This window comes from Leucoraja erinacea, chromosome 7 (genome assembly GCF_028641065.1).
Source record: "Leucoraja erinacea ecotype New England chromosome 7, Leri_hhj_1, whole genome shotgun sequence".
Classification (NCBI taxonomy): Eukaryota; Metazoa; Chordata; class Chondrichthyes; order Rajiformes; family Rajidae; genus Leucoraja; species Leucoraja erinaceus.
In genome coordinates this window covers 32,619,736-32,645,466 of record NC_073383.1, presented here as the reverse complement: position 1 = coordinate 32,645,466, position 25,731 = coordinate 32,619,736, and the positions used below count along the sequence as shown (strand labels likewise).

The following is a 25,731-nucleotide window of genomic DNA, read 5'->3' as shown; positions in this document are numbered from 1 at the left end:
GCACACGTGGTCAAGATCGAACTCGGGTCTCTGGCGCAGTGAAGTAGCAACTCTACAGCTGCACCACTGTGCTGCCTCTGTGGATGTTTTTTATCAATAAAACTAGTTCAAGTTTATATGCCCCAATAACGTATTTGTTCTTCAAGATCAGTGAATAGCAGATGAACAGACTCCTCTCGCTCATACACAAGGTTTCTGAATGGTCATTCCATTAGCTAGGGTACCGTCCAATTCACCTCTACCCCATTGTGGACATTGGACTTTGTCTATGGAACTGATACACTACAATGCTGAGAACAATATTCTGCACTCTGTATCTTCCCCTTTGCTCTACCTATTGTACTTGAATTTGACTTGATTATAACTATGTATTATATTATCTGATCTGTTTAGATAGTATGCAGAACAAAGCTTTTCACTGTACCTCAGTGCACATGAGAGTGATACACTGAAACCTAAACAAGGATGGTGAGAGAGTCTCAGACCAGAAGGCACAGCCTCAGAATAAATGGATGTACCTTTAACATAGAGATGAGAAGGGATTTATTTTGCCATGGCGTGGTGAATCTGTGGAATTCATCAGTGGAGGCCAAGTCATTGAGCATTTTAAAAACGGAGATTGATACATTCTTGGTTACTGAGGCTGACAAAGGTTACAGGGGGAAGGCAGGAGAATGGAGTTGCGAGTGAAAAATAGATCAGCCATGATGGAATGGCGAGCAGACAATGAGCCGAATGGTCTAATTCTGTTCCCATGTCTTATGGTCTGTTGGTCTTAAAGGTTAACATAACTCTCGTAAATTCTAAAGCAATGTAACTTTAAATCACTCTGACCCAGTTGTCTCAGGTGACATGCTGTCAATAGTTTCCTATCTTCTTTTAAGGCCATCTAATGTGCTGAAATGTTGCGATAGTCTGCACTCTGTGTCTTCTCCTTTGCTCTACCTACAGGGAGGTTTCACGGCAATTGGGTCACGACCCATGACCCGTACTGTTGCTACGCTACGCCAAATGGAGTACACGCGATGAACTGCAGGTAGGCACTTACCATTGTTTCCAGCATAGCGGGCCCGTTAAAACCCGCCAAAATTGTCAATATTAGCGCTGTAAATAATTATGGAAATCAGGATAAGCGTGAGAGACATTTAGCCTACTTCAGAATTCCAAAAGTGAGGAGAAATGACGGTAGATAGAAGCGAGAGCCGAAGGACAACAACAACCAGAGTGCTTGGCGAACATTGGCCGTTTGCTCACTGCATTTCATCAACAGTAAGGCATTATTTGTGTTTTTTCTTGATTCCTTTGGCATCTAAAAAGTTTCAGAAGTGATAAATCTGGCTGTAAAACTTTAAAATCGCCCATGGTTCTCAAGTGGGTTTTTACATACAAAAAGAAAACGCCTCTGAAGCAAAATTTACAACCAGATATATCACTTCTGAAACTTTTTAGATACCAAAGGAATCAAGAAAAAACACAAATAATGCCTTACTTGATGAAATGCAATGAGAAAACGCGATAATTCCCAATATTTTCAATTACGATATCTGCACGGCCAATGTTCGCCAAGCACTTTAGCTGCTGTTGTCCCTTCAGTTCTGCTTCTCTTTACCTTCATTTCGCTTCACTTTTGGAATTCTGAAGTTGGGTACATGTCTCACACACTTACCTCGACTTCCACAAGTTTTTACAGCGCAAAAATTCAACATTTTGGCGGTTTTTAACAGGTAGGAAAGTACGCGTTTCTTGCATTAATAACATTTACCGGAAGTTACGTTTGTCCTCCAGATGGATTGAGCGGCTCCGTGCCTCAAGCCCTATGACCCAGTGACCTTACGTGCACACCCCCTATTGTACTTGAGTTTGACTTGATTGTATCTACGTAGTATTATATCTGCCACGTGTACTATATTGCGCATCAAATTTTCACAATTGGAATATTTAACCATTACTTTTATACATTTTCAGACCAAAGCAAAATTAAAAGGAAAACTCACCCGGCATCTGAGCCATTGCCACAAAGCAATGCATCTTTGGATCCATTCAAGGTATAATAATTATCTGTTATATGAATGGTAAAAATGTTACTTGCTTTTTTCCTAGATATGCACTTTCCTAGATATGCATATATATATATATATATATATATATATATATGTAAGGTATATATTTTCTGTCAATGAACAATCACAATCTATTTCCAGATTTATTTTTTGCGATGCATGAGCCTTGGTTAAACATTTACTATTTTGCTCCACAGTACTACAGGCCCACCATCGATTTTCTGGCACTCCTGGTTCCAGAGCCTTGCCGTACCATCCGGTTTGCCGGACCAACAGAGGTCACCGCCTCGTTGTGGAAGTGGCGGGGGGGGGGGGGGGGGGAATTACCAGCCCGGAAATTCAGCCTCGGAAGTCGGCTATGCGAACAGATCTGCCGGCTCCGGCAGGGCCGGAATTCCAGAGCCTCAACCGCAGGGGGCAAATTCGGCCCACTGACCATCCACGGAAGTCCCAATGAGATCAAGATCGGCCTTGGCGCTATATTTTTTTGGGGGGGGCTTCAGTGAAGGATTTCAAGTGCACCCTTGTAACCGGATTAAAAGGAGGTGCCAGACAACCATTTGCCAGAAAATCAGCAGAGGACCTGTAGCTAAGAAATGGATAGAAAAGTTTGATGTTAACCAAAGCAGGGTAAATTAATCCTTGGCACCAACATAAATGAGATACGCATGTTGGTCAATACCAATATCTCAATTTTAAGTTTTGCTCAGTTAAAAAAAAAAAGGAAAATTAAAGTGATGGAGCAGCTGAAACATAGACAAGGCCACATTTAGAGTATTGTGTTCAGTTTTGGGCACCATGTTATAGGAAAGATGTTGTCAAGCTGGAAATGGTGCAGAGAAGATTTACAAGGATGTTGCCAGGACTCAAGGGCCTGAGCTATAGGAAAAGGTTGAGCAGGCTAGGACTCTATCGTGAGAGAAATAGAGGGGGTAAACACACAGAGTCTCTTACCCAGAGAAGGGGAAATCAATAACCAGAGGACATAGGTTTAAGGTGAGGGTGGAAAGAGTTAATGGAAACCTGGGTGGTAACTTTTTTATACAAAGGGTGGTGGGTAAGTGGAACGCATTGCCGGATGAGGTAGTTGAAGCAGGTACTATCGCAATGTTTAAGAAACATTAAGAAACATTTAGACAGGTACATGTATGACTGTATACTGTATGACTCTGTGCCAAGGAAAATTCCAAATTGAATTGTAATGAATCAGCTAGTGATAGCAGGTTTTATAAATTATTTTGGTATATATACTGCAAGAGCAAATGGAGATGTTGAATATAAATTGGATTAGGTTTGGGTAACCCTATAGTCTCCCAATTGCTATTTTCTGTTGAACTGAATCCCAGTGTGGAATCAAAGGCTTTAGCAAAGATGTAGGATAAAATGTATTAAAAAAACTTGGTGTTAATTACAATAATTATTTTAAAGTACAAGACATTGGTGATGCTGCACTTGGAGTATTGTGTTCAGACTTGGTCACTTATTCCCCTATCATGTATCTGTATACTGTGATGGCTTGATTGTAATCATGTACAGTCTTTCCGTTGATTGGTTAGCACATAAGAACAAGCTTTTCATTGCTCCTTGGTACACATGACAATACACTAAACCAAGCTAAATTGGCACCCTCTCCAAAGCCTCCACAGCCTTCCTGTAATAGGGCGGCCACAACGACACGTAATTTTCCAAATATACTGATAAATGATCTAATGCGAACATTGTGCTTACCTTTATCTAAGATGTATCTCCCAAAGTCAAATGTGTTCTGGGTCTCATTGGTCATGGTGCCATTCAGGCCCGACGAGCTGTTTTTTGCATTGAAATCAAAGTCTAGTGGCGGCCACTTTACACATTTGTGTTTCAAGTTTCCCATGAACAGCTGTAGTCCTATTAGTGCAAATACGCTCAAGCAAAACACAGTCAGAATCATCACATCAGCCAGTTTCTTCACTGATTGAATCAGGGCACCCACAATGGTCTTGAGACCTGCAACAAAACAAAATGTTTTTGACATCCAAGGGAAGAAATCAGATCTTCTTATGATTGAAAAGCAAAGAAAAAAACGCAGATGATGGAAACTTGAAATAGAGACAGAAAGTGGTGGAAATACTCGGCAGATCAGTCCGCATCTGTGGAGAGAGAAAGAGTCACCATTTCAGGTCAATCAACTTTCAAAGGAAGCAACCTGAAGCATTAACTTTGCATTCCCTTCCACAGGAGCTGCCCGACCTGCTGAGCATTCCCAAGGTGTTCTTATTTTATTTCAGTTCCTTCTGTATTGTATTGGCCAAACTCATGCAAACAAGACATGGAAAGAAACAACATAGCCTTGTGAGAATTTGCAGAAAGCAGGCTCACACGTAATGAATGCCCGCTGTAGTGCAAGAATAATGAAAAGTGTTTTGTGCAGCTAAAGTTAATCTTATGTGCAGTGCTTCAAATTATGAATGGGGTGAAATGTCCAGATGCATTTATGGAAAATTAGATACAAGAACACACACCCCTGAATTTAAGCATTTTGACTTACCAAGTCCACACTGACCATCAGAGGCCATCTATCTTACATTGGTCCAATCCATACGAGTCTGAAGAAGTTAGAAGGGTCCCGACCTCTTCATGTTCTCCACAGATGCTGCCTGACTTGCTGAATTACTCCAGCATTTATTTTGTCTTTCCCTTGGTAAACCAGCTTCTGCAGTTCCTTGTTTCTACCTTCCAATTTTTATCTACCCCACATTCCTTTTAACTCACCCCAGATTCTACCGCTCCCTGCACACTAAGGGCAATTTACAGAGGGCCAATTAACCTACAATCCTGCACTTCTATGGGATGTGGGAGGAAACCAGAGCACCAGGAGGAAACCCACGCAGTCACAGGGAGAATATGCCAACTGCACCATTGTGCAAATGCAAGGTTGTAACTACACCCGCTGCACCACAGTGTTGCCTCTATGTTTATTTCTATTGATCAACTCAATATTTTTAATCTTAAAAGGAGCTATTTTCTAGATCCTGAAGCTGTAGTTACAATGAAGGCTGGAGGACAGATGTCTCTTCCAAACCTAAATGTTTTTAATTTTTTAATAATTTTTAAGTATTAACTATTGAAGTACTTTTGTTTTGCCTTAACTAGGACCACTGGCCTTAAAACTGTTGCTGGTTTAAAGCAAATATGACAAATATTTTGGTGGAATTCATTGCCACAGAGGCCAAGTCATTGCGCATCCTTTAAAGTGGAGATTGATTGTTCTCGATTAGTGAGGGTGCCAAAGGTTATGGTGAGAGGTCAGGAGAATGGGGTTGAGAGGGAAAGATAGATCAGCCATGATTGAATGGCAGAGTAGACTTGATGGGGCCAAATGGCCTAATTCTGTCCCCCTACAGTATGTCTTACGATTTAGTTAGAGATACAGCAGGGAAACACGCCCTTCAGCCCACCAAATCCACGCCGACCATCGATCACCCACACACACTAATTCTGCTTTATCCCACTTTCTCATCCACTCATTACACATGAGGAGCAATTTGAGGGTCAATTAACCTACAGAACCCGCACATCTTTGGGACGTGGGAGGAGCACCCGGAGGAAATCCACGCGGTCACAGGGAGAAGGTACAAACTCCTCAAAGACAACCCAGCCCAGGATCAAAATCCAGGGACCGGCTGTACCAGCTGCGCCACTTTGCCGCCCCTAGGTCTTACGGTCTTGATTGTTTGAGATTTTAAACATCAACAGGGGCAAGAAAACAGTCTCCAGAAATGGAGAGTGTAATGTAATTACACATGAAACTTGAGCCAACTTGCAACATTGAACACTAATCAATCTAAATTACATCTGCAGCCAGGTACCGACCCGGAACGTTACATATCCTTTATCCTCCAGAGATGCTGCCTGACCTGCTGAGTTACTCCAGCATTTTCTGTCCATCTTTGATATAAACCAGTATCTGCAGTTCCTTGTTTCTAAATTACATCAATTATCATCATATCGTAAAAATGGGCATATGTCGTGAAAATCCCAGGAACAATAAGGATGTTTTACAACCAATTTGGTTTGGAGAACAAAGGTGATCTCAGCCTTACAACACTTGCATGCATGTGCTTTTGTTAATCTTTTCCACATTTGTACTTTCAGTATTGAGTTTATGCATGAGGTTTGATTTACAGCAAAGAAAAAGTACATAATTTCAACAGAGAACCTTAACAGAATGCATTGAGTAATTTACATTGTGGGGAAAGGGTGACAGGTACTGCAGGATGTTACAGTTCATGCTTGGATGTTACAATATTTCATGCAAGAAGTTATTAAACATCAAGGCTGACCCACATGCAAAAATATACACTCAAATGCAAGGAATATTTCAGAAATATGTTATGATTCCTACATTTGGGCATTATTTTTTAATTGCAAAACAGCTCCATCACCGATTTTCCAGCAACTGGTGGTCCGGCACCTCCCTTAATCCAGACAAAATTACGAGAGCGCACTTGAAACCCCCACCCCCGGAAGTCTCCTGAAAATGTGGCGCCTAGGCCTGGTGGGGTGGCCGACCTTGTCAATAGATAACAGACAAGACAATAGGTGCAGGAGTGGGCCATTCTGTCCTTCAAGCCATTCAATGTGAGCATGGCTGATCATTGACCTAATCGAGAATTCCATGGATGATTGGTTACCCTCCGCGGCCAAGGTGGTCCGTCCCGTTACCGATGGACTCCTCTCGGAGGCCCAGACCGGATGGCAAGCATGCTCACCCTTCCGGATCACCGGCAGATTCGGCAAATCTCGGATCGACAGGGTCGCCGATCCAACCCTCATCTGGACTTCCGAGGGCAACTCATTAACTGGACTGCTCATGTAAGATATGCAAGTTCCGATACAAAATTAATTTACATCTAATATTTGTTTTATTTAAGTTTCTAGAAATCCAGGGTGCTTCAGAATCACAGGAGGGGTATCATTCGAGGGTCAGAGGTGTATTGTTGTATTATTATTATGTGACCTCTCTTGGTCCGGAAAAACAGATAATGCCATTCAATGATTCAGTGACGATTCAATCATTCTTTAATGTCACATGTACCTGGGTACAGTGAAATGCTTTATTTTGCACACAACCCAGTCAATTCATGCAGCAGACCTCACCTAGGCAGTGAACAAGTGACACCATGTTTTGGCATTGACAAAGTTACAAAAGTTCACTGAACAGCCCTATCTACTGCTGGCCGCCGCATGTGGCAGCAGGCACCCCCTTTCCTCCTCCAACCCCTCCACCCTCCCCCCCCCCCCCCCTCCTCGCCAGGTACCCCTCATTCGCGACGAATACCCCTTCAAATATGGCCTGGCTCTTGAACCAAAGGTGCTGGAAAATGGGCAGTGGACCTGTACTGCATAAATATACAAAATGAAATCAGCCTGGGTGTTTAATTCAGGTCTCACCTGGAATGACTGAGATCGTTTTCAATGCTCGGAGAACCCTGAATGTTCTCAAAGCTGAGACATTACCCAAGTCGACAAACTCTGTCACATATCTGTAATAGGGGAGGGAACAGACAAACACAATGACAACACACCGATATACACCTGAAGATACACAGGGACCTACTGCCACCTAGCATCAATCACTTCTTACCTGGGATTACAGAAATAGTTTTCAAAGCTCTCAATACTCTGAAAGTTCGAAGAGCTGAAACATTGCCTAGGTTTACAAATTCTGTTACATACCTGTAGAATTAAATCACAATTATTTTGGCTTTGTAATAATTTCAATATGTTTTAAAATATGCATTCTCCCAATAGGAGATCCGATTGAACCGATTGAAAGATACAGCATGGAAACAGGCCCTTCGGCCCAATGAGTCCACGCCGACCATCGATCACCCGCTCACACTGGCTCTGCGATATCCCACTTTCTCATCTGCTCCATACACACTAGAGGACAATTTACAGAGGGACAATTAACCTACAAACCTGCACGTCTTTTGGATGTGGGAGGGAACCAGAGCACCTGGAGGAAACCCACGCGGTCACAGGGAGAACGTGCAAACTCCACAAAATAACCCAACAAAGTAAACATTTGTTGAATTTTTTTTTTGTTTCCCTCCCAGGCCGAGATAAATTGTGTTCAGCCTGCTTGGCCACCCTGCTGTGAGAACGATGTCGTTAAACTGAAAAGAGTGCAGAGAAGATTTGCTCTGATGCTGTGACACGGGGTCTACCAGCTGTGCATTAGGATTAGGTTTACATTTCCTGGAGCATAGAAAAAAGAATGATATGATTTGGTCACCCTGCTATAGGAAAGGTTCCCCTAAGCTTGAAAGACTGCAGAGAAGATTTACAAAGGTGTTGCCCGAATTCGAGGGCCTGAGCTATCGTGAGAGGTTGGGCAGGCTGGGACTATATTCCTTGGAGTGCAGAAGGATGAGGGGTGATCTTATAGAGGTGTATAAGATCATGAGGGGAATAGATAGGCTGAATTCACAGTCTTTTACCCATAAAAGGAAACCAAGAAGCAGAAGACATAGGTTTAAAGTGAGAGAGGAAAGATTTAGCAGGAGCCCGAGGGGTGACTTTTTCACACAGGTATATGAATCGAGCTGACACAGGAGGTAGCCGAGTCAGGTAACAGAGCAACATTTAAAACACATTTGCTCAGGTACATGGATAGGAAAACTTTAAGAGGGATATGACCCAAATAGGGGCAGGTGGGACTGGCGTGGATGTGGCATCTTGGTCAGCATGGGCAATTTGGGCTGAAGGGACTGTTTCCATGCTGTATGAATCTATAATTAAATGAGCCATTGGATCAAATCTAAGCATTTCACTGACAGCCCAAGTAAAAATGGTTTAATTAACATCAATCAGGAATCAGTGTAGGGACCTTCGGGTGCGATTCAGTTTTGCACCTTATACACACTTGGACATCAAGCAATAACAATACATCAAAAATGTATTTCTCAAACAATTGATCCGGTTCCTTCAAGGCCAACCATCCTCTCTGGTGGAAATGTCGGCAATGGTGATCAAGGGCAATTCAACACAGCGCAGTCTCTTTGATTTCATTATTCACACACATTGCTTCAGAGTTGGACAACACATAGAACGTTTGATGCAAATACTTACGCCATGACAATGACACTGAAATCTAACCAATTCCATGGATCTCGGAGAAATGTGAAGTGATCGATACAGAAGCCCCTTGCAAGGATTTTTATAAGTGATTCAAATGTGTATATACCAGTAAAGGTATACCTGTTGGAATGACAATAAAAAGATCTGTTCAGCTATTTCAGTAAGGGAAACTTTCATAAATTTCCATCTGGAAAGACTGCGATGTTTAGAAACATAGAAAATAGGTGCAGGAGGAGGCCATTCGGCCCTTCGAGCCAGCACCACCATTCATTGTGATCATGGCTGATCGTCCCCTATCAATAACCCGTGCCTGCCTTCTCCCCATATCCCTTGACTCCACTAGCCCCTAGAGCTCTACCTAACTCTCTCTTAAATCCATCTAGTGACTTGGCCTCCACTGCCCTCTGTGGCAGGGAATTCCATAAATTCACAACTCTCTGGGTGAAAACGTTTTTGCTCTGATTTCTGCTACAAAAATGCCTTTGATTTCTCTTACATTAAATATTATGGAGACATAAAGTAGACACTCACATCTATTTTCCCCAGGATGAAAATATCAAACACCAGAGGGCAAAGCTTTAAGGTGAGAGGGGCAAATTTTAAAGGAGATGTGTAGAACATGTTTGTTTTTACACAGAGGGTGGTGGGTGCCTGGAAAGCACTACCGATATGGTTGTTGAGGCATATATGAGATTGTGGCATTTATTGCCTTTTGGACAGGCGCGTTGAAATGCAGGGAATGGAGGGCAGATAAGGTCTTGGCAGCAGGTTCTGCATGGACATTGTGGGCCGAAGGGCCTGTTCCTGTGCTGTACTGTTCTATGTTCTCCATGTTATATGTTGCCTTTATCTTTAAAGGACACTTGGATAGGTACATTGCACAAGGTTCAAACGCAGGGACATGGCACTAACTTAGATGGGGCACCTTAGTCGGCATGGACTAAGTGGGACAAAGTCCTGTTTTGGTGCTGTGTGACTGACTATGATCTCGGCAATGCATAATTCACAGTCATTAGTGATTTAATCATGCCGACTCTTTCCTGTGTGAATAGATTTGAAATGCAGACCCTTAAAGATCTCTTTGATGAAGACCATAGACCATATGGCATAGGTGCAGAATTAGGCTATTTGGCCCATCGAGTCTTCTCCACCACTCAATTATGACTGATCTACTGCCTGTAGGAGGGTATTGAGGGACGTTGTAACAAAGGGACAACTGAAAGATATTCGGCAGAAGTTTCAGCAGGAATGATCAAATATTAAATTGTGTGCAATTGGAAGGAATCTATTTAAATTAATTTATGAAATTTAAATGTATTATTTAAGCTATTACTGAGGCAAAATATGGAGATCTTATTAGATTATTTTAATTTGGTTCAGCGATGCAGGAAAATTTACATTTCGACCCACCAAGTCCACGCTGACCATCGATCATCCGTTCACACTAATTCCATGTTATCCCATTTTCTCATCCATTCCCTACTCACTAGGGGCACCAATTAACCTACAAACCTGCACGTCCTTGGGAAGTGGGAGGAAATTGGAGCACCCAGAGGAAACCCACGCGTTCACAGGGAGAACGTGCAAACTCCACACAGACAGCACCCGTGGTCAGGATCGAACCCGTATCTCTGGCTCTACCCACTGCGTCACTGAGCCACCTATTATTTGTTTAAGAACTGAAGAAGACACAAAGTGGTGTGTACTTACTCTACATTCTTGGTCCATTCTGGTGGGTTATGGTTTGTCATAAACACACAATTGGTCATAATAGTGCACATGATGAGCATGCTGAACAATGTATGACTTAGTCAAGAAAACGTCACAGCGTTTGGAAATTAAAGCATGGTGAATTTATTCATCACTAGCCCGATATAGAAAGGGTTCATGTTTCTGGTAACGATACTATATTTCTTGAATTTCAGCCATTTATAGCATTCTCCAAGTGCTTACTTCCAAAACCGCTCCACCCAACAATTCGCTAGACGTTACAGTTCTCAACACTTTCCAATCTTTACGAACCAAATTATGGGAAGATGAGTGACTCTCTTCAGAGTGTTTAACCATCCACATTTCTTCCCTCCATCTCATGGCAGTTCTAGCAAATCCATAATCTTTAACAGCCAGCAATGATTATGAAAGATTCAGCATGGAAACCGGCCCTTCGGTCCACGACAACCATTGATCACCCATTCATACTAGTTCTATGTTATCCCACTTTTGCAACCACTCCCTACACACTAGGGGACAATTTACTAAAAGCCAATTAACCTACAAACCTGCACGTCTTCAGGATGTGGGTGGAAACCCATGCAATCACAGGGAGAAGGTGCAAACTCCACGCAGAGGTCAGGATTGAACCCGGGTCTCTGGAGCTATGAGGCAGCGGCTCTACCCGCTGCACCACTGTGTCACTCCGGCTCTTTCTTGACACTGATAATTCCAATAGTGTTCAGCTTCAGAAGTATTAGTTTAAGGATAAAACTCCTGGACAATATCTGCCATGTATCCCTATCTGGAATCAAATAATTATGACCACGATTTTAACTGCACTTTTTATGTAGCCTGGCTGGGTATGAATATTATCAATATAGAAACATAGAAAATAGGTGCAGGAGTAGGCCATTCAGCCCTTCGAGCCTGCACCGCCATTCAATATGATCATGGCTGATCATCCAACTCAGTATCCTGAACCTGCCTTCTCTCCATACCCCCTGATCCCTTTAGCCACAAGGGCCACATCTAACTCCCTCTTAAATATAGCCAATGAACTGGCCTCAACTACCTTCTGTGGCAGAGAATTCCAGAGATTCACCACTCTCTGTGTGAAAAATGTTTTTTCTCATCTCAGTCCTAAAAGATTTCCCCTTTATCCTTAAACTGTGACCCCTTGTTCTGGACTTCCCCAACATCGGGAACAATCTTCCTGCATCTAGCCTGTCCAACCCCTTAAGAATTTTGTACGTTTCTATAAGATCCCCTCTCAATCTTCTAAATTCTAGCGAGTCTTCTAAAGTACTATCCAGTCTTTCTTCATATGAAAGTCCTGACATCCCAGGAATCAGTCTGGTGAACCTTCTCTGCACTCCCTCTATGGCAAGAATGTCCTTCCTCAGATTAGAAGACCAAAACTGTACGCAATACTTCAGGTGTGGTCTCACCAAGACCCTGTACAACTGCAGTAGAACCTCCCTGCTCTAATACTCAAATCCATTTGCTATGAATGCTAACATACCATTCGCTTTCTTCACTGCCTGCTGCACCTGCATGCCTACCTTCAATGACTGGTGTAGCATGACACCCAGGTCTCGCTGCATCTCCCCCTTTCCCAATCGGCCACCATTTAGATAATAGTCTGCTTTCACGTTTTTGCCACCAAAATGGATAACCTCACATTTATCCACATTATACTGCATCTGCCATGCATTTGCCCACTCACCCAGCCATCTTGCAGCCTCCTAGGATCCTCCTCACAGCTAACACTGCCCCCCAGCTTCGTGTCATCCGCAAACTTGGAGATGTTGCATTTAAATCCCTCGTCCAAATCATTAATATATATTGTAAGTAGCTAGGGTCCCAGCACTGAGCCTTGCGGTACCCCACTAGTCACTGCCTGCCATTCTGAAAAGAACCCGTTAACTGCTACTCTTTGCTTCCTGTTTGCCAGCCAGTTCTCTATCCACATCAATACTGAACCCCTAATACCGTGTGCTTTAAGTTTGTATACTAATCTCTTATGTGGGACCTTGTCGAAAGCCTTCAGAAAGTCAATTGCTACATCCATGTAGAAAATAAAGAGGAATCTCCAGTTCTTAAACACCATTGCATTTTACATTTTAACAAAATACCATGTAAAGGATATGAATGTACCAAAATCTTAATAGCTATCTTCCTTATAGGATTGAAAGGACTTAACATGTACAAGGCAGGCGTGGCACTAAATCGGAAGATGGCCTTCCCTCTATTCAATACTATAAAAGTCTGGAAGGGAAAAAGAAAATACATGATTAGAATGGAAATGCACACACAATCACATTAGGTGAGAAGAGCATTTATCATGGTTTACATTTTATTGTGAAACATTGAATATAATCTGCAATTATTTTCTGTGTAGCAAGATAGAAACAGCAACAGCAATTCAGAGTCAGTCATACAGCATGGAAGCAGGCCATTCGGCGCAACTCACTAACGTAGTCCCATTTGCCGACCAAGATGCCCCACCTACACTCGTCCCGCCTGCTCGTGTTTGGCCCATATCCCTCTAAACCTACCCTATCCATGTGCCTGTCCAAATGTATTTTAAAGGTGGTTATTGTTCCTGCCTCAACTACCTCCTCTGGCAGCTCATTCCATATATCAACCACCCTCTGTGTGAAAAAGTTGCCTCTCAGGTTATTTTTAAATCTTGTCCCTCTAACCTTAAACCTATGCCCTGTGGTTCTTGATTCCCCTACTCTGGTTAAAATTACTCTGGGCATTCACCCTATCTTTTCCCCTCATGATTTTGTTCACTTCGATAAGATCACCCCTCAGCCTCCTGCGCCGAGCCACCCAGCCTCTTCCTACAGCTCAGGCCCTGGCAACATTGTCTCTGCACCCTTTCCAGCTTAAAGATGATTTTAAAATTCCTTAAAGATAAAATCAAATTTAATAGAAAAACATCCTGGATAGTACGTTACATATATATTAATGCCTGGTCGGTGGGAGCGCTGCGTGTCTGTTTTTTTTCTACTTTTTTTGTTTTTTTAGTATATTTTAATGTATGTTTTTAATGTTTCTTTGTGTGTCTTGAGTAGGGGGGTAAGGGGGAAACAGCTTCGGTCGCCTCCTCCACGGAGCGACGACTTTTTCCATGACACCACCCCTGTGACCTAACAGCTAGGATTGGTGCGGCCTTTCCCGGAAACGCGTCTGGGGCACAGTTTGGACTCTCGGCGTGGAGCGGGCAAGCCCTCGCCAGGGCTCGCCGGAGGGGAGCGCTCCGTTTTGCTGGCCCGCGGCAGCCTGGAATCCCTCGTTGGGGACCTGGGAGAAGAAGAAGCCACCACTACCGACCTGCAGCCAACCTCTACCGCGTGCGCGGTGACGACTTACCATCAGGAGCGGGGTCCCTCGCCGGGGACCCCTGGAGGGGAGCTTCGACCGCTGGCCCTGAGGTCTGCGGTGCTTCTGGCTGCGGCACGGCAGGAACTTTAAATCATCGACCTACACCAACCTGAAGCCGCGGTCTCCAGTGGGGGAGGCACCGTTTCAGGACTTACCTGGACTTTCACTCATCTGGATGCCCACAGCGGCGGCAGCAGCGGTTGAGGTCCCGACCACGGGGGAAAATGGAGGAGAATTGGCCAAATTTTGTGCCTTCCACCACAGTGATGAATGCCGTGGTGGATGTTTGTGTTAAATTTTTATTGTGTTTTTGTGTGTTCTTTTTCATTGTACCGCTGCCGGCAAATTCATTTCACTTGCACTTTATGTGCAAGTGACGAATAAAACTGATTGATTGATTGATTTGATATTAGAGAATAATGTTACAATCTAACTAGTTTTGTTGAGTTCAGAGTCACAGTGTGGAAACAGGTCCACGTCGACCAGCTGTATACCCCAGTTACACCAGTTGTATCCTACACACTAGGAACAATTTGCAGAAGCCAATTAACCTACAAACCTGCACACCTTTGGAATGTGGGCTGAAACCGGAGGAAACCCGTGCAGTCACAGGGAGAATGTACAAACTCCATGCAAACGGTGTATGTAAAATCATGAGTGGAATTGATAGGGTGAATGCACAGATACGTTTACCCAGAGTAGAGGAATCAAGAACCAGAAGACATAGGTTTAAGGCAAGGGGAAAAATGTAATAAAAGCCTAAGAGGTAACTTTTTTGCACAGAGGGTGGTGGGTGTATGGAACGAGCTGCCAGAAGTGGTAGTTGAGGCAGGTACAATAACAGCATTTACAAGATATTTGGACAGGTACATGGGAAGGAAAGGTTTAGAAGGATATCGGCCAAATGTAGAACACTGGGACTAGTGTAGATGGGGTATGTTGGTTGGCATGTAGGGGTTGGGAAAAGTGCCTGTTCTGTGCTGTATAACTCTGTGACACTTTGTTTGGTCAAGATTCCAGACCTCAGGTATACAGCAGCAGAATTCACTGGCAAGCAGAAACAGATTTAGGGCAGCTTATACCAATTGATAATAATCATCACACATAATGGGATTAGATATTCACAAAAATGTCACAACAAGCAAAAGAAGAAATACCAACATTAAACCCATTGCCAAGTACATTTCCCATTTAAAAATCCAATGATTCACTCACTTTTTTTGTTCTGTAAAATGGGTCCAGATCTTCCATAGGTTTGGAAACCAACTCTCGAGGTAAGTCACCATAAATAAATGGTAGTGATTTGCCGGCTTCCAAGTCACGGTGTGGCTTTGGGCCATTCTCGTCATCGTCGCTGTGTTGGTCCTTGGGTTTCTTGGCCTTCTCCTCCGCGATACATGTCTCAATAGCCGCAAGCGACTCACGGGTGAAATGCACGAGGCTGTCTGGTCCTGGTGGTGCAAGCTGTGTTTGCGCCATCTTTTCATCGTGCACCTTGGAGATTAACGTCTAGCCTCGTGCATAAAATGGTGCTGCGTTAAAACAGATACACACACAGGAAAATCATTACGCTGAAAATAATCAGGCAAGAGGTACAGAAGTGTGAAAACACACGCCTCCAGATTCAGGGACAGTTTCTTTCCAGCTGTTATCAGGCAACTGAACCATCCTGTCACCATCCCACATGTGTGAATGACAATAAACTTGACTTGATTTGATTTCCAAGTTCAATTCCAATGTGTTGATAATTTTATTCAAGGTGGTAATAGGATTATTTTGCTGACACTGATTTAGGCCATCTACCTCATTAGAGACCTTTAACTATCTTTAATTGGACTTTATCGGACTTTATTTTCCACTAAATATTGTACCATTTATCCTTTATCTATGAAATGTAGATGGCTTGTTTGCATCCATGTAGTCGGACGATAGAATGCAAATAAAAACTTTTCACTGTACCTCAGTACACGTGACAATAAACTAAACTATCATGCATGAAACTTATCATTTTAATATCATTAAAATCATTGTAAAGTAACCATTTCATACTTCACTGTAATCTGCACAAACTATTGTATTCTTTATTGTGATTTACATTTCACATTCATAGATTTTTAATCTTAAAACTTGGTAGTGAATAACTTTTCACACTAGAACACAAAGTGCTGGTGGAAGTTGGTGGGTCAGGCAGTATCTGAGGAGGAAATGGACAGGCGATGTTTTGGGTCAGGACACTTCTTCCAATCTCTCACCTGTCCATTCCCTCCACAGATGCTGCTTGGCCTGCCTGCCAGCACTTTGTGTTTTTGCTGAAGGTTCCAGCATCTGCAGTTCCTTGTGTCTCCATTTTACTTTTGAGTTCAATTTACTTTCCAGGAAACGTTCACCAGCCAAACGTTCACCTGCGACGTGTAGAGTTCCCTCCGCTACACAATACACAATACCATTTATTTGTCATTTATTTGTCACTGTCATTACCCACGCCTGGGGGGAGATAATGGAAGTGGAAGGGAAAGTCGAGAGTGTGCGAGTGCAGGAGGGGGAATAGGAAACCCTACGGATCTCAATGGCAAGGTCGCAACTGAACTTTTGTCTGCAGATTCCAGCCGGGCAGATGGCGCAGTGCACTGTACAAGTGGCAGTCAGAAGGAAATAAATTACAATAATGGCCCAAATTGAGGGAAAGCAACTTGAAAGCCCAGGAACGAAGCTGATTGCAAAAAGTAGTGAACACTGCCCAGTTCATCACGGGTACCGACCTCCCCACCATTTAAGGGATCTACAGAGAGAGAGTGGTGAACACTGCCCGGTTCATCACAGGTACTGACCTCCCCATCATTGAAGGGATCTAAAGGAGGCGCTGCCTCAAAAAGGTAGCCAGCATCAACACAGACCCTGACCATGCTCTCATTTCACTCCTGCCATCAGGAATAAGATAGAACCTGAAAACTGTACCGTACGGGTTCAGGAGCAGTTTCCTCCCAACAACCATCAAGCTATAGAACACTACGACCTCCAACTAAACTCTGAACTACAAAAACGACCTTGGTTGTACTAGGGACAGTGCAGGAAAAGACACAAAATGCTGGAGTAACTCAGCGGGTCAGGCGGCATCTCTGGAGAAAAGTACGGGTGACTTTGAGTCGAGACCTTCCTTCAATCTTCGGCCCATCTTCGGTATAAACCAGCATCTGCAGTTCCATTCTACACAGCGACCCAGGGAGGTCAACTCTCACGCTTCAAAATTCCACATAAACATACACATTCATAGAACATAAAGTGCAGGAACAATCCCTTCGGCTTACAACTTCTTGGCAAACATGATGCCAAGTTAAACTAATCTCCTCTGCCTGCATGTAGTCCATATCCCTCCATTCCCTGCATATCCATGTGTGTGTCCATCCACTCTTGAGTCTGCCTCTACCACCACCCCTGGCAGCATGTTACAGGTACAATGTAGAACAACTTGCCCATTGCATCTCCTTTAATCTTTGCCCCTCGCACTTTAAACCTTGCCTTTTCGTCTTTTACGTTTGCACCCCGAGGAAGAGGTTCTCCGTTTACCATATTTATGCGCTCCTCATAATTTTATGATCCTTTTTGTACAATTCCCTCTTCTCAGCAATCTTTATGGCGTTCTTATAAAAGAGAAGAATGCCTTTTATTCAGTAAATAGACCCGAAGGTGCAAGCCCAAATCTTCCCAAAGTTCGATGAAATTAATGCAATAATTTTTTCCAGACCTCAATATATTTGCAACAAAAAAAAACTAGAGACAATGATAAAGTGAATTCTCACAGTCTTCTTGCCAGGGTAGAAGATTCTAAAACTAGAGGACACAGGGTTAAGGTAAGAGGGGAAAGATTTAAGAGGGACCTCAGGGACAACGTTTTCACTCAGAGCATAGTCTGTATCTGCTTCTTCGTCGATTGTCGTCTTGTCGTGGTGGAGAAGCTCGTGTGGACCTGAGATCCTGAGAGCGATGCTGTCTGGAGCTATGCTCCTGGTAGTGTCACCCATGGTGTTAAGGTCAAGGGGGAGGTCTCTGACAAAGAGCAATCCAACCAAGACCTCAACGGTAGAACAGGCGGAGGATGATGGCTGACTTTAGTGGAGCGTCACAACGGTTGTGAAGGCGGATGAGGGCTGCAGAAGAAAAGGGTCTCCGGTCGTCTTGGACTCAATGCCACCGGAACCTGACCTAGATCTGTCAAGGACCATGGGGTGGCTGCCTCTGCACCAGTCTCCCCGTGTTAAACACAGTCACTCACAGGCGTCCTCCATATAGCACCCTGGAGGGGTGAAGGAAAACGCCAAATGCAAACCTCCACTGCCTTGTGGCTATTATCTTATTCAGGAAAGGACTGGATCTGGCGGAATACGTGGAGGAGACCACTATTTGGCGGTCCAACGGGTAGGAAGGTGGACCTAGCAAAGAGTTGTGGAGCGCAATTAGGGCACAATGTTCACGCAGAACACAGGTGGCCATCCACTGCATCCTGACCTATCACCAGCCGTCTTGACTCAGTCTTGCCACTGGTTCCAGATAGGCTGGGGCAAGTTGCACAACTCTCCCTCACTCTAATCCAAGTCAAGCGCAAGTCATGGCTTCAGGGCCAACTAGGCGAAGCAAGGTCACCACAGGTGCGTGTGCAGCTGAGAAGAAGCGCACCACAGAAGCTCAGAGGACACGGGGGCATGTAAGGCTCGAGCCACTTCAACTTCTACTGCAGCACCCACCCAACTATGTCCCATATGCGGCGAGTCTTCCGGGCCCGGATTGGTCTCACCAGTTACCTCCGTACACACAAACAAAAACACTGAAGTCATGGTCTTCTTCGACTACGAAGAACGAACAACAACAGTCCACATCTGGAATGAGTTGCCAGAGGAAGCTATAGAAGCAGATACAATTATGGCTTTTAAAATGCACTGGAGGTTGTGTGTGCGCGGGGGGCAGGGGGGGTGTGGGCAGGCGGGGTTGTGGGGGAGAGGGGTGTGTGGGTAGGAGTGAGTGAGCTTGGAGAAAAGACAGGGAAGAGCCATGGGGGAGAGGGGGCCATCACGGGGGAGGGGGGGGAAGAGCCAGCGAGGAGGACCAGAGGTGTAGTGGCTGGAATTGGCAGTACGATGGGGACTCACGGTGGGCGCTGGTCGCTGGTCGTTCTCCTCCACCGGGATCAGAGTCGCCGCTTTCTGTTTGGCGACATCGGCGACATCTCCGACCAGTCTGGGCTGGGTCTCCGACGCTGGGCTGCTTGGGGCGGGGCTGGGCTGCTTCGGGTCCCTCCGAAAGTCAGGTTGGAAACCTCCGCCAGCCATCCTCAGCTCAAGTAAAGACGCGATGGTGCAGGAAGGGGCAGTCTTTCCCAGGGAGTGACAGAGGAAGAGACTAATCCGTGCGGCGCTGACTGGCAGGAGAAGAGATCGATCTGTGCATGAGCGGTTTTTAAGCTTTTTAAACCTCGCTTAAACCTGCACTCGCAGCACAGGAGAACGGCGAGTGAACTGGCGAAAAATCGTAGAGCTATCGGAACCATTTTTGCGCAAATAGAAAGACCGCCAAACCGGAAGATAACAAGATCAGAGTTTTAGTTATGTATAGATTTGGACAGATATATGGATAGGAAGGGTTTGGGCTATGGGCCTAATGCAGACAAATGGGACCAGCAGAATATGCCACATTGGTTGACATGGAGTTGATGGGCCAAAAGACCTATTTCCATGTTGTACAACTCTGTGACTAAGCTGATAGTCATGAAGTCAAATGGTGTGGAAATAGGCCCTTTAGCCCAACTTGCCGAAACCTACCAACATGTCCCATCTACTCTATTCCTACCTGCCTGCGTTAGACCCATATCCTTCTAAATCTGTTCTATCCATGTACCTGTTTAAATGTTTCTTAAATGTTGAAATCGTACCTGCTTTAACTACCTCCTCTGGCAGCTCGTTTCATACACCCACCACCATTTGTGTGAAAGTGTTGCCCCTCAGGTTACTATTAAATCTGTCCCCCCTCACCTTAAGCCCACGTCCTCTGGTTCTCGATTCCCCTACTCTGGGCTTTTACCCGATCTGTTCTTCTCAAGATTTTGTACGCCTCTATAAGATCACCTATCGTCCTTCTGCACTCCCAGGAATAGAGTCCTGGCCTGGCTCAACCCCTCCCTAAAACTCATGCCTGGCAACATCCTTGTAACGAGGCTGTCCCACTATACGAGTTTACTCATGAGCTCTCCCGAGTTAAAAAAAAATCAAGCTTGTTGTAAGTACATAGAATGTACGTAGTGGGTACGTCGGAGCTCAGGACGTCTCTTAGCGGCTCGTAACGCTAACGGCAGGTACTCGGGAAACGCGGTAAGCTCGTGAAGTTTTTTCAACATGTTGAAAAATGTCCACGAGAGCCCCGAGAACCTACGAGCGGCTATTACCGTAATTTTCCGAGTTTGAATCAGGGGAAACTCGGGAGAACTCTTGAATTACCTCATACAGGCCCTTAAATCTTCTCTAAACCCTTTCCAGCTTGACAACATCTTTCCTATAACGGTGCCCAGAACTGTACACAATATTCTAAATGCAGCCTCACCAGCATCTTTTATAACTGCAATATGATCTTCCGATTTCTAAACTCTTCTTCATTCTGATATCAGTTACTTACCTAATTTGTTGCCCATCCTTCATATTAATTTCCCGAAACATCTGGAAAAGGATCTTGGAGCATCAGCTCAGGATTCACCACTATCAAGTAATAACCCTCTCCCTTTCTTGTGCCTCTCCACCCTGGTGTACATACAGTTCTCCCACCATCACAGACCTGCCCCCTTACCCTTCCTGCCCCATCCCCAACAACCTTGCTCTTAAACACCTCTATCGTATCTGCCTCCACCACCTTCCCTGGCAGCAAGTTCCAAGCACACGCAACACTTGATGTCAAAAAACTTGCCCCACACATATTCTTCAAACTTTGCCCCTCTCACCTTACATTCTGCTCTCTAGCCTTTGACATTTCCATCCTGGGAGAAGGGGCTTAAATAACTACCCCATCAATGACTTTCATGCTTCCATCAGTCTCCTGCCAACCTCTGTTGAGACCAATCCACGCCTTTCCTCAACAATTGAAGAGCAAAAAGCTTAATTCTCGATGTGAATGGAAACATTGGTTTTAACGTGCCACACACCAGAATGGGTGAGAGAGGGATAAAAATATTAAAATCAGAGAATCTTTAATCTTCTCACTAGGTCAATTTTAAAGAGATGATTTGCAAATATGTAAAAATCTCTAATGGGGATGTAAGACTTCAAGTTTAACAGTTGCTAAGTTAGTTACATTTTATACAGTAATTGTGTAAATGTAATCTTCATTGTAACTATGTCCATCTCAAACTCAGTTGTATTCAACTATCTCCCACCAGCACCTCTTCTGATCCGTACCCAAGCATCAATCCACAGCTTCACTGAGCCTGAAATATTTTCTCTCCACAACCCCTCTGTTACACATCCATCTCAACACAAGCACCCATCTTGCCTAACCCAATTACCCCCATCTACAGGCGGGAGACAGATCATAGTGACATGGTGTTAGGGCAACAACTTGATGAATGAAGAAACAAAGAACTGCAGATGCTGGTTTATACCGAAGATAGACATAAAGTGCTGGAGTAACTTAGCTGGTCAGGTAGCATCTCTGGAGAAAAAGGCTAAATGATATCTTGCGTCAGGTCTCTTCTTCAGACTCTTAACCCGAATCCTCACCCAGCCTTTTTCTCCAGAGATGCTGCATTACCCGCTGAGTTACTCCAACACTTAGTGTCTACAAGATGAAGGAAGGAACTAGTTATCAACTTCAGGAAGTGAGGTGGAGTACAAGTCACAATCAGCATCAATGGAGGGGTGGAAGATTGCAACCTTCACGTGGTCCGCTCTGTTTCGACAAATGCAATCAACCCAGCGTGTACAATCAAATAAGATTCAATAGAACAAGTTGTCCTACAACTTTAGGCATTGTACGCCATACGCAAGAAGAAGAGGAATGGTACCAAAATGAAATGGTTGAGAGTTTCAAGTTTCTTGGCATTAATATTACCAATGATCTGTCATGGACCACTCACATTGATGTGACAGCCATCAATTTCTTGAGGAGATTTGGCATGTCTCCATTGACTCTGACAAACTTCTAGATTTAAGATGCACCATAGAAACCATACTATCAGGTTGTATGACAGCTTAGTTGGACATTGGACTTTGTCTCTGGTACTCGTGTGTTACAATGCTGAGAACTATATTCTGCACTCTGCATATTCCCCTTTGCTCTACCTATTGCACTTGAGTTTGACCCTGATTGTATTTATGTGTAGCATTATCTGATCTGATTGGGTAGCATTCATAACAAAGCCTTTCACTGTATCTTAGTACGTGACAATAATAAACTTAATCTAAACCTAAACCTAAGTCCTTCCCCTTTTTCCATTGCCTCTTTAGCATCCTCGACTCCCACAAACTGTTCTCTGCTCATCTCTGGCACCCAGCTGCTTCTCTCCTTCCTACCCGGACTCCTAAATATTGCCCTTCTCCCCTCCACAGTTCAATAATCTCTGTTTCTCCTACAGAATAGAAACATAGAAAATAGGTGCAGGAGTAGGCCATTCGGCCCTTCGAGCCTGCACCGCCATTCAATATGATCATGGCTGATCATCCAACTCAGTATCCCGTACCTGCCTTCTCTCCATACCCCCTGATCCCCTTAGCCACAAGGGCCACATCTAACTCCCTCTTAAATATAGCCAATGAACTGGCCTCAACTACCTTCTGTGGCAGAGAATTCCAAAGATTCACCACTCTCTGTGTGAAAAATGTTTTTCTCATCTCGGTCCTAAAAGACTTCCCCTTCATTCTTAAACTGTGACCCCTTGTTCTGGACTTCCCCAACATCAGGAACAATCTTCCTGCATCTAGCCTGTCCAACCCCTTAAGAATTTTGTAAGTTTCTATAAGATCCCCCATCAGTCTTCTAAATTCTAGCGAAAACAAGCCTAGTCGATCCGGTTTTTCTTCATATTAAAGTCCTGACATCCCAGGAATCAGTCTGGTGAACCTTCTCTGTACTCCCTCTATGGCAAGAATGTCTTTTTCCTCAGATTAGGCCCCCTGCCTCGGCAAGGCCACCAGCATAATCAAGGATTAATGTCACCATGGTTATTCTCACTTCTTCCCCGCTTCCGTCAGGCAAGAGGTATAGAAGTGTGAAGACACATCTCCAGATTCAGGTACAGTTTCTTCCCAGCTGTTGTCAGGCAACTGAACCATCCTATCAACCACTAGGGAGCGATTCTGACCGCCCATCTAGCTCATTGGAGACCTTCAGACTGTCTTTAATTGGACTTCACTGGACTTTATCTTGCACTAAACGTTATTCCCTTTACCCTCTATTGGTACACTGCAGATGGCTCAATTGTAATCTTGTATTGTCTTGTCACTGACTGATTAGTACACAACAAAAGCTTTTCACTGTACCTTGGTACACGTGACAATAAACTAAAGTAAACTAAACATCATAACACAAATAAATATACAATAATCAATAATTGGAGGTAGCACTGTGGCGGTGCTGCTGTCTTTCAGCTCTACAGACGTGGGTTCGATCCTGACCTTGCATGCTGTCTGTGTGGAGTTTGCATGGTGGGACTGTCGTATGCTGAGAGAATGAAATGGCTGGGCTTGTATACTCTGGAATTTAGAAGGATGAGAGGCCATTTAGAACGGAGACGAGGAACACAATTTTTCACACAGAGAGTTGTGAGTCTGTGGAATTCTCTGCCTCAGAGGATGGTGGAGACCGGTTCTCTGGATACTTTCAAGAGAGAACTAGATAGGGCTCTTGAAGATGGCAGAGTCGGGGTATATGGGAAGAAGGCAGGAACGGGGTACTGATTGTGGATGATCAGCCATGATCACATTGAATGTCGGTGCTGGCTTAAAGGGCCGAATGGCCTACTCCTGTATCTATTGTCTATTGTCCATGAGACCGTATGGGTTTTCTCCCTTGGTGCTCTGGTTTTCTCCAACATTCCAAAGACGTGCTGGTTAGTCAGTTAATGGCTTCTGTAAATTGCCCCTAGTGTGTTGCATGCAAAACTGGAATAACATAGAACTAGTGTAGGGGTGTTAATTGATCAGCACGGACTCGGTGGGCCACAATTAGAATTGGCAGATATTTTACCCAGAGATCTATCGCACTGGCTTTGGTGTCTGGCAGTGAATACACAAGCACATTTGGCTAGCCACCAACAAGGAACTAAACTATAGTGAGATTGACAATCCTTCTGCATGCCTACATTCACAGGTATACCCAACAAGACCACAGTCTTCCCACACCCTCGATGTACATAATACAACATCCTCAAGTTGCTTACAGGGTAAAAAATGCCAGAAATAGAGTGCTATAGCACACCTGAACCAATGATTGTCTCTGCATTTGAAGTAATTTCAATACTTTTTCATTTTTGATTGATTCACAACTTATCTTACACACAGCCAAAGATAGACACAAAGTGCTGGAGTAACTCAGTGGGTCAGGCAGCATCCTTGGAGAACATGGATAGGTGGTGCAGTGGTATAGTGGGAGACCTGTTGCCTTACTGCACCAGAGACTCGGGTTCGACCCTGACCTTGTGTGCTGTCTGTTCAGAGTTTGCACCTTCTCCCTGTGAGCTCCTTGCATGGGTTTTCTCCAGGTGCTCCGGTTTCCTCCCACATTCCAAAGACATGCAGGTTTGTAGGTTAATTGGCTTCTGTAAATTGCCCCTAGTTTGTGGGACATTGAACTAGTGTATGGGTGATTGATGGTCAGTGTACATCCGGTGGGTCAAATGACCTGTTTCCATGCATTATCTCCAAACTAAACTAAAAGATGACATGCCTCTGCCTCAGAAGGCAGTGAAGACCAATTCTCTCGATGCTTTCAAGAGAGAGTTAGATAGAACTCTTAAAGATAGTGGAGTCAAGGGATATGGGGAGAAGGCAGGAACGGGGTACTGATTGTAGATGATCAGCCATGATCACAGCGAATGGTGGTGCTGGCTCGAAGGGCTGAATGGCCTCCTCCTGCACCTATTGTCTATTGTTTATTGTCGGGACTGGACCCTTGAGCCTTCTTTTGTACACCAGCATCTGCAGTTCCTTGTGTCTACAGTTCTCTTGCACACTGTCAATTCTCCTTGCACCAGATGAGACACCTGTATGCAAGTCCTGCCTAAGACAGCAACTTGCGAATTGAAACCCCATTTGTCCACAGAAATGCGGCCAACACACTGATACAGTGGCACACTGCCAGGGGAGTTACCTGGACCAATACATCAACTCATCTGCCCACTCTGGTGGATGTACAAGATCTAATGTCAACATTGTGTACAACAGGTCTCTCTCTGAACATTTGCAAAACAACC

General features: G+C 44.3%; 1 protein-coding gene across 3 annotated transcripts in view; it reads right to left on the bottom strand.

The window, feature by feature from the left end:
* LOC129698842 (sodium channel protein type 2 subunit alpha-like) overlaps positions 1 to 25,731 on the bottom strand; it is a 127,145-nt gene that overhangs the window by 84,559 nt on the left and 16,855 nt on the right. Inside the window, exons 2-8 of one of the 3 annotated variants that reach the window (XM_055638162.1) lie at positions 15,507 to 15,823; positions 13,048 to 13,166; positions 10,896 to 10,985; positions 9,177 to 9,305; positions 7,494 to 7,585; positions 3,789 to 4,046; positions 1,995 to 2,058 (exon numbers count right to left, since the gene is read on the bottom strand). In XM_055638162.1, the coding sequence (XP_055494137.1) occupies positions 1,995 to 2,058; positions 3,789 to 4,046; positions 7,494 to 7,585; positions 9,177 to 9,305; positions 10,896 to 10,985; positions 13,048 to 13,166; positions 15,507 to 15,770 (1,016 nt within the window). In that variant the 5' untranslated portion in view covers positions 15,771 to 15,823. Of the gene's footprint in view, positions 1 to 1,994; positions 2,059 to 3,788; positions 4,047 to 7,493; positions 7,586 to 7,686; positions 7,779 to 9,176; positions 9,306 to 10,895; positions 12,666 to 13,047; positions 13,167 to 15,506; positions 15,824 to 25,731 lie in introns of those variants that run through there. The other 2 variants (XM_055638161.1, XM_055638160.1) reach the window with 2 other exon arrangements.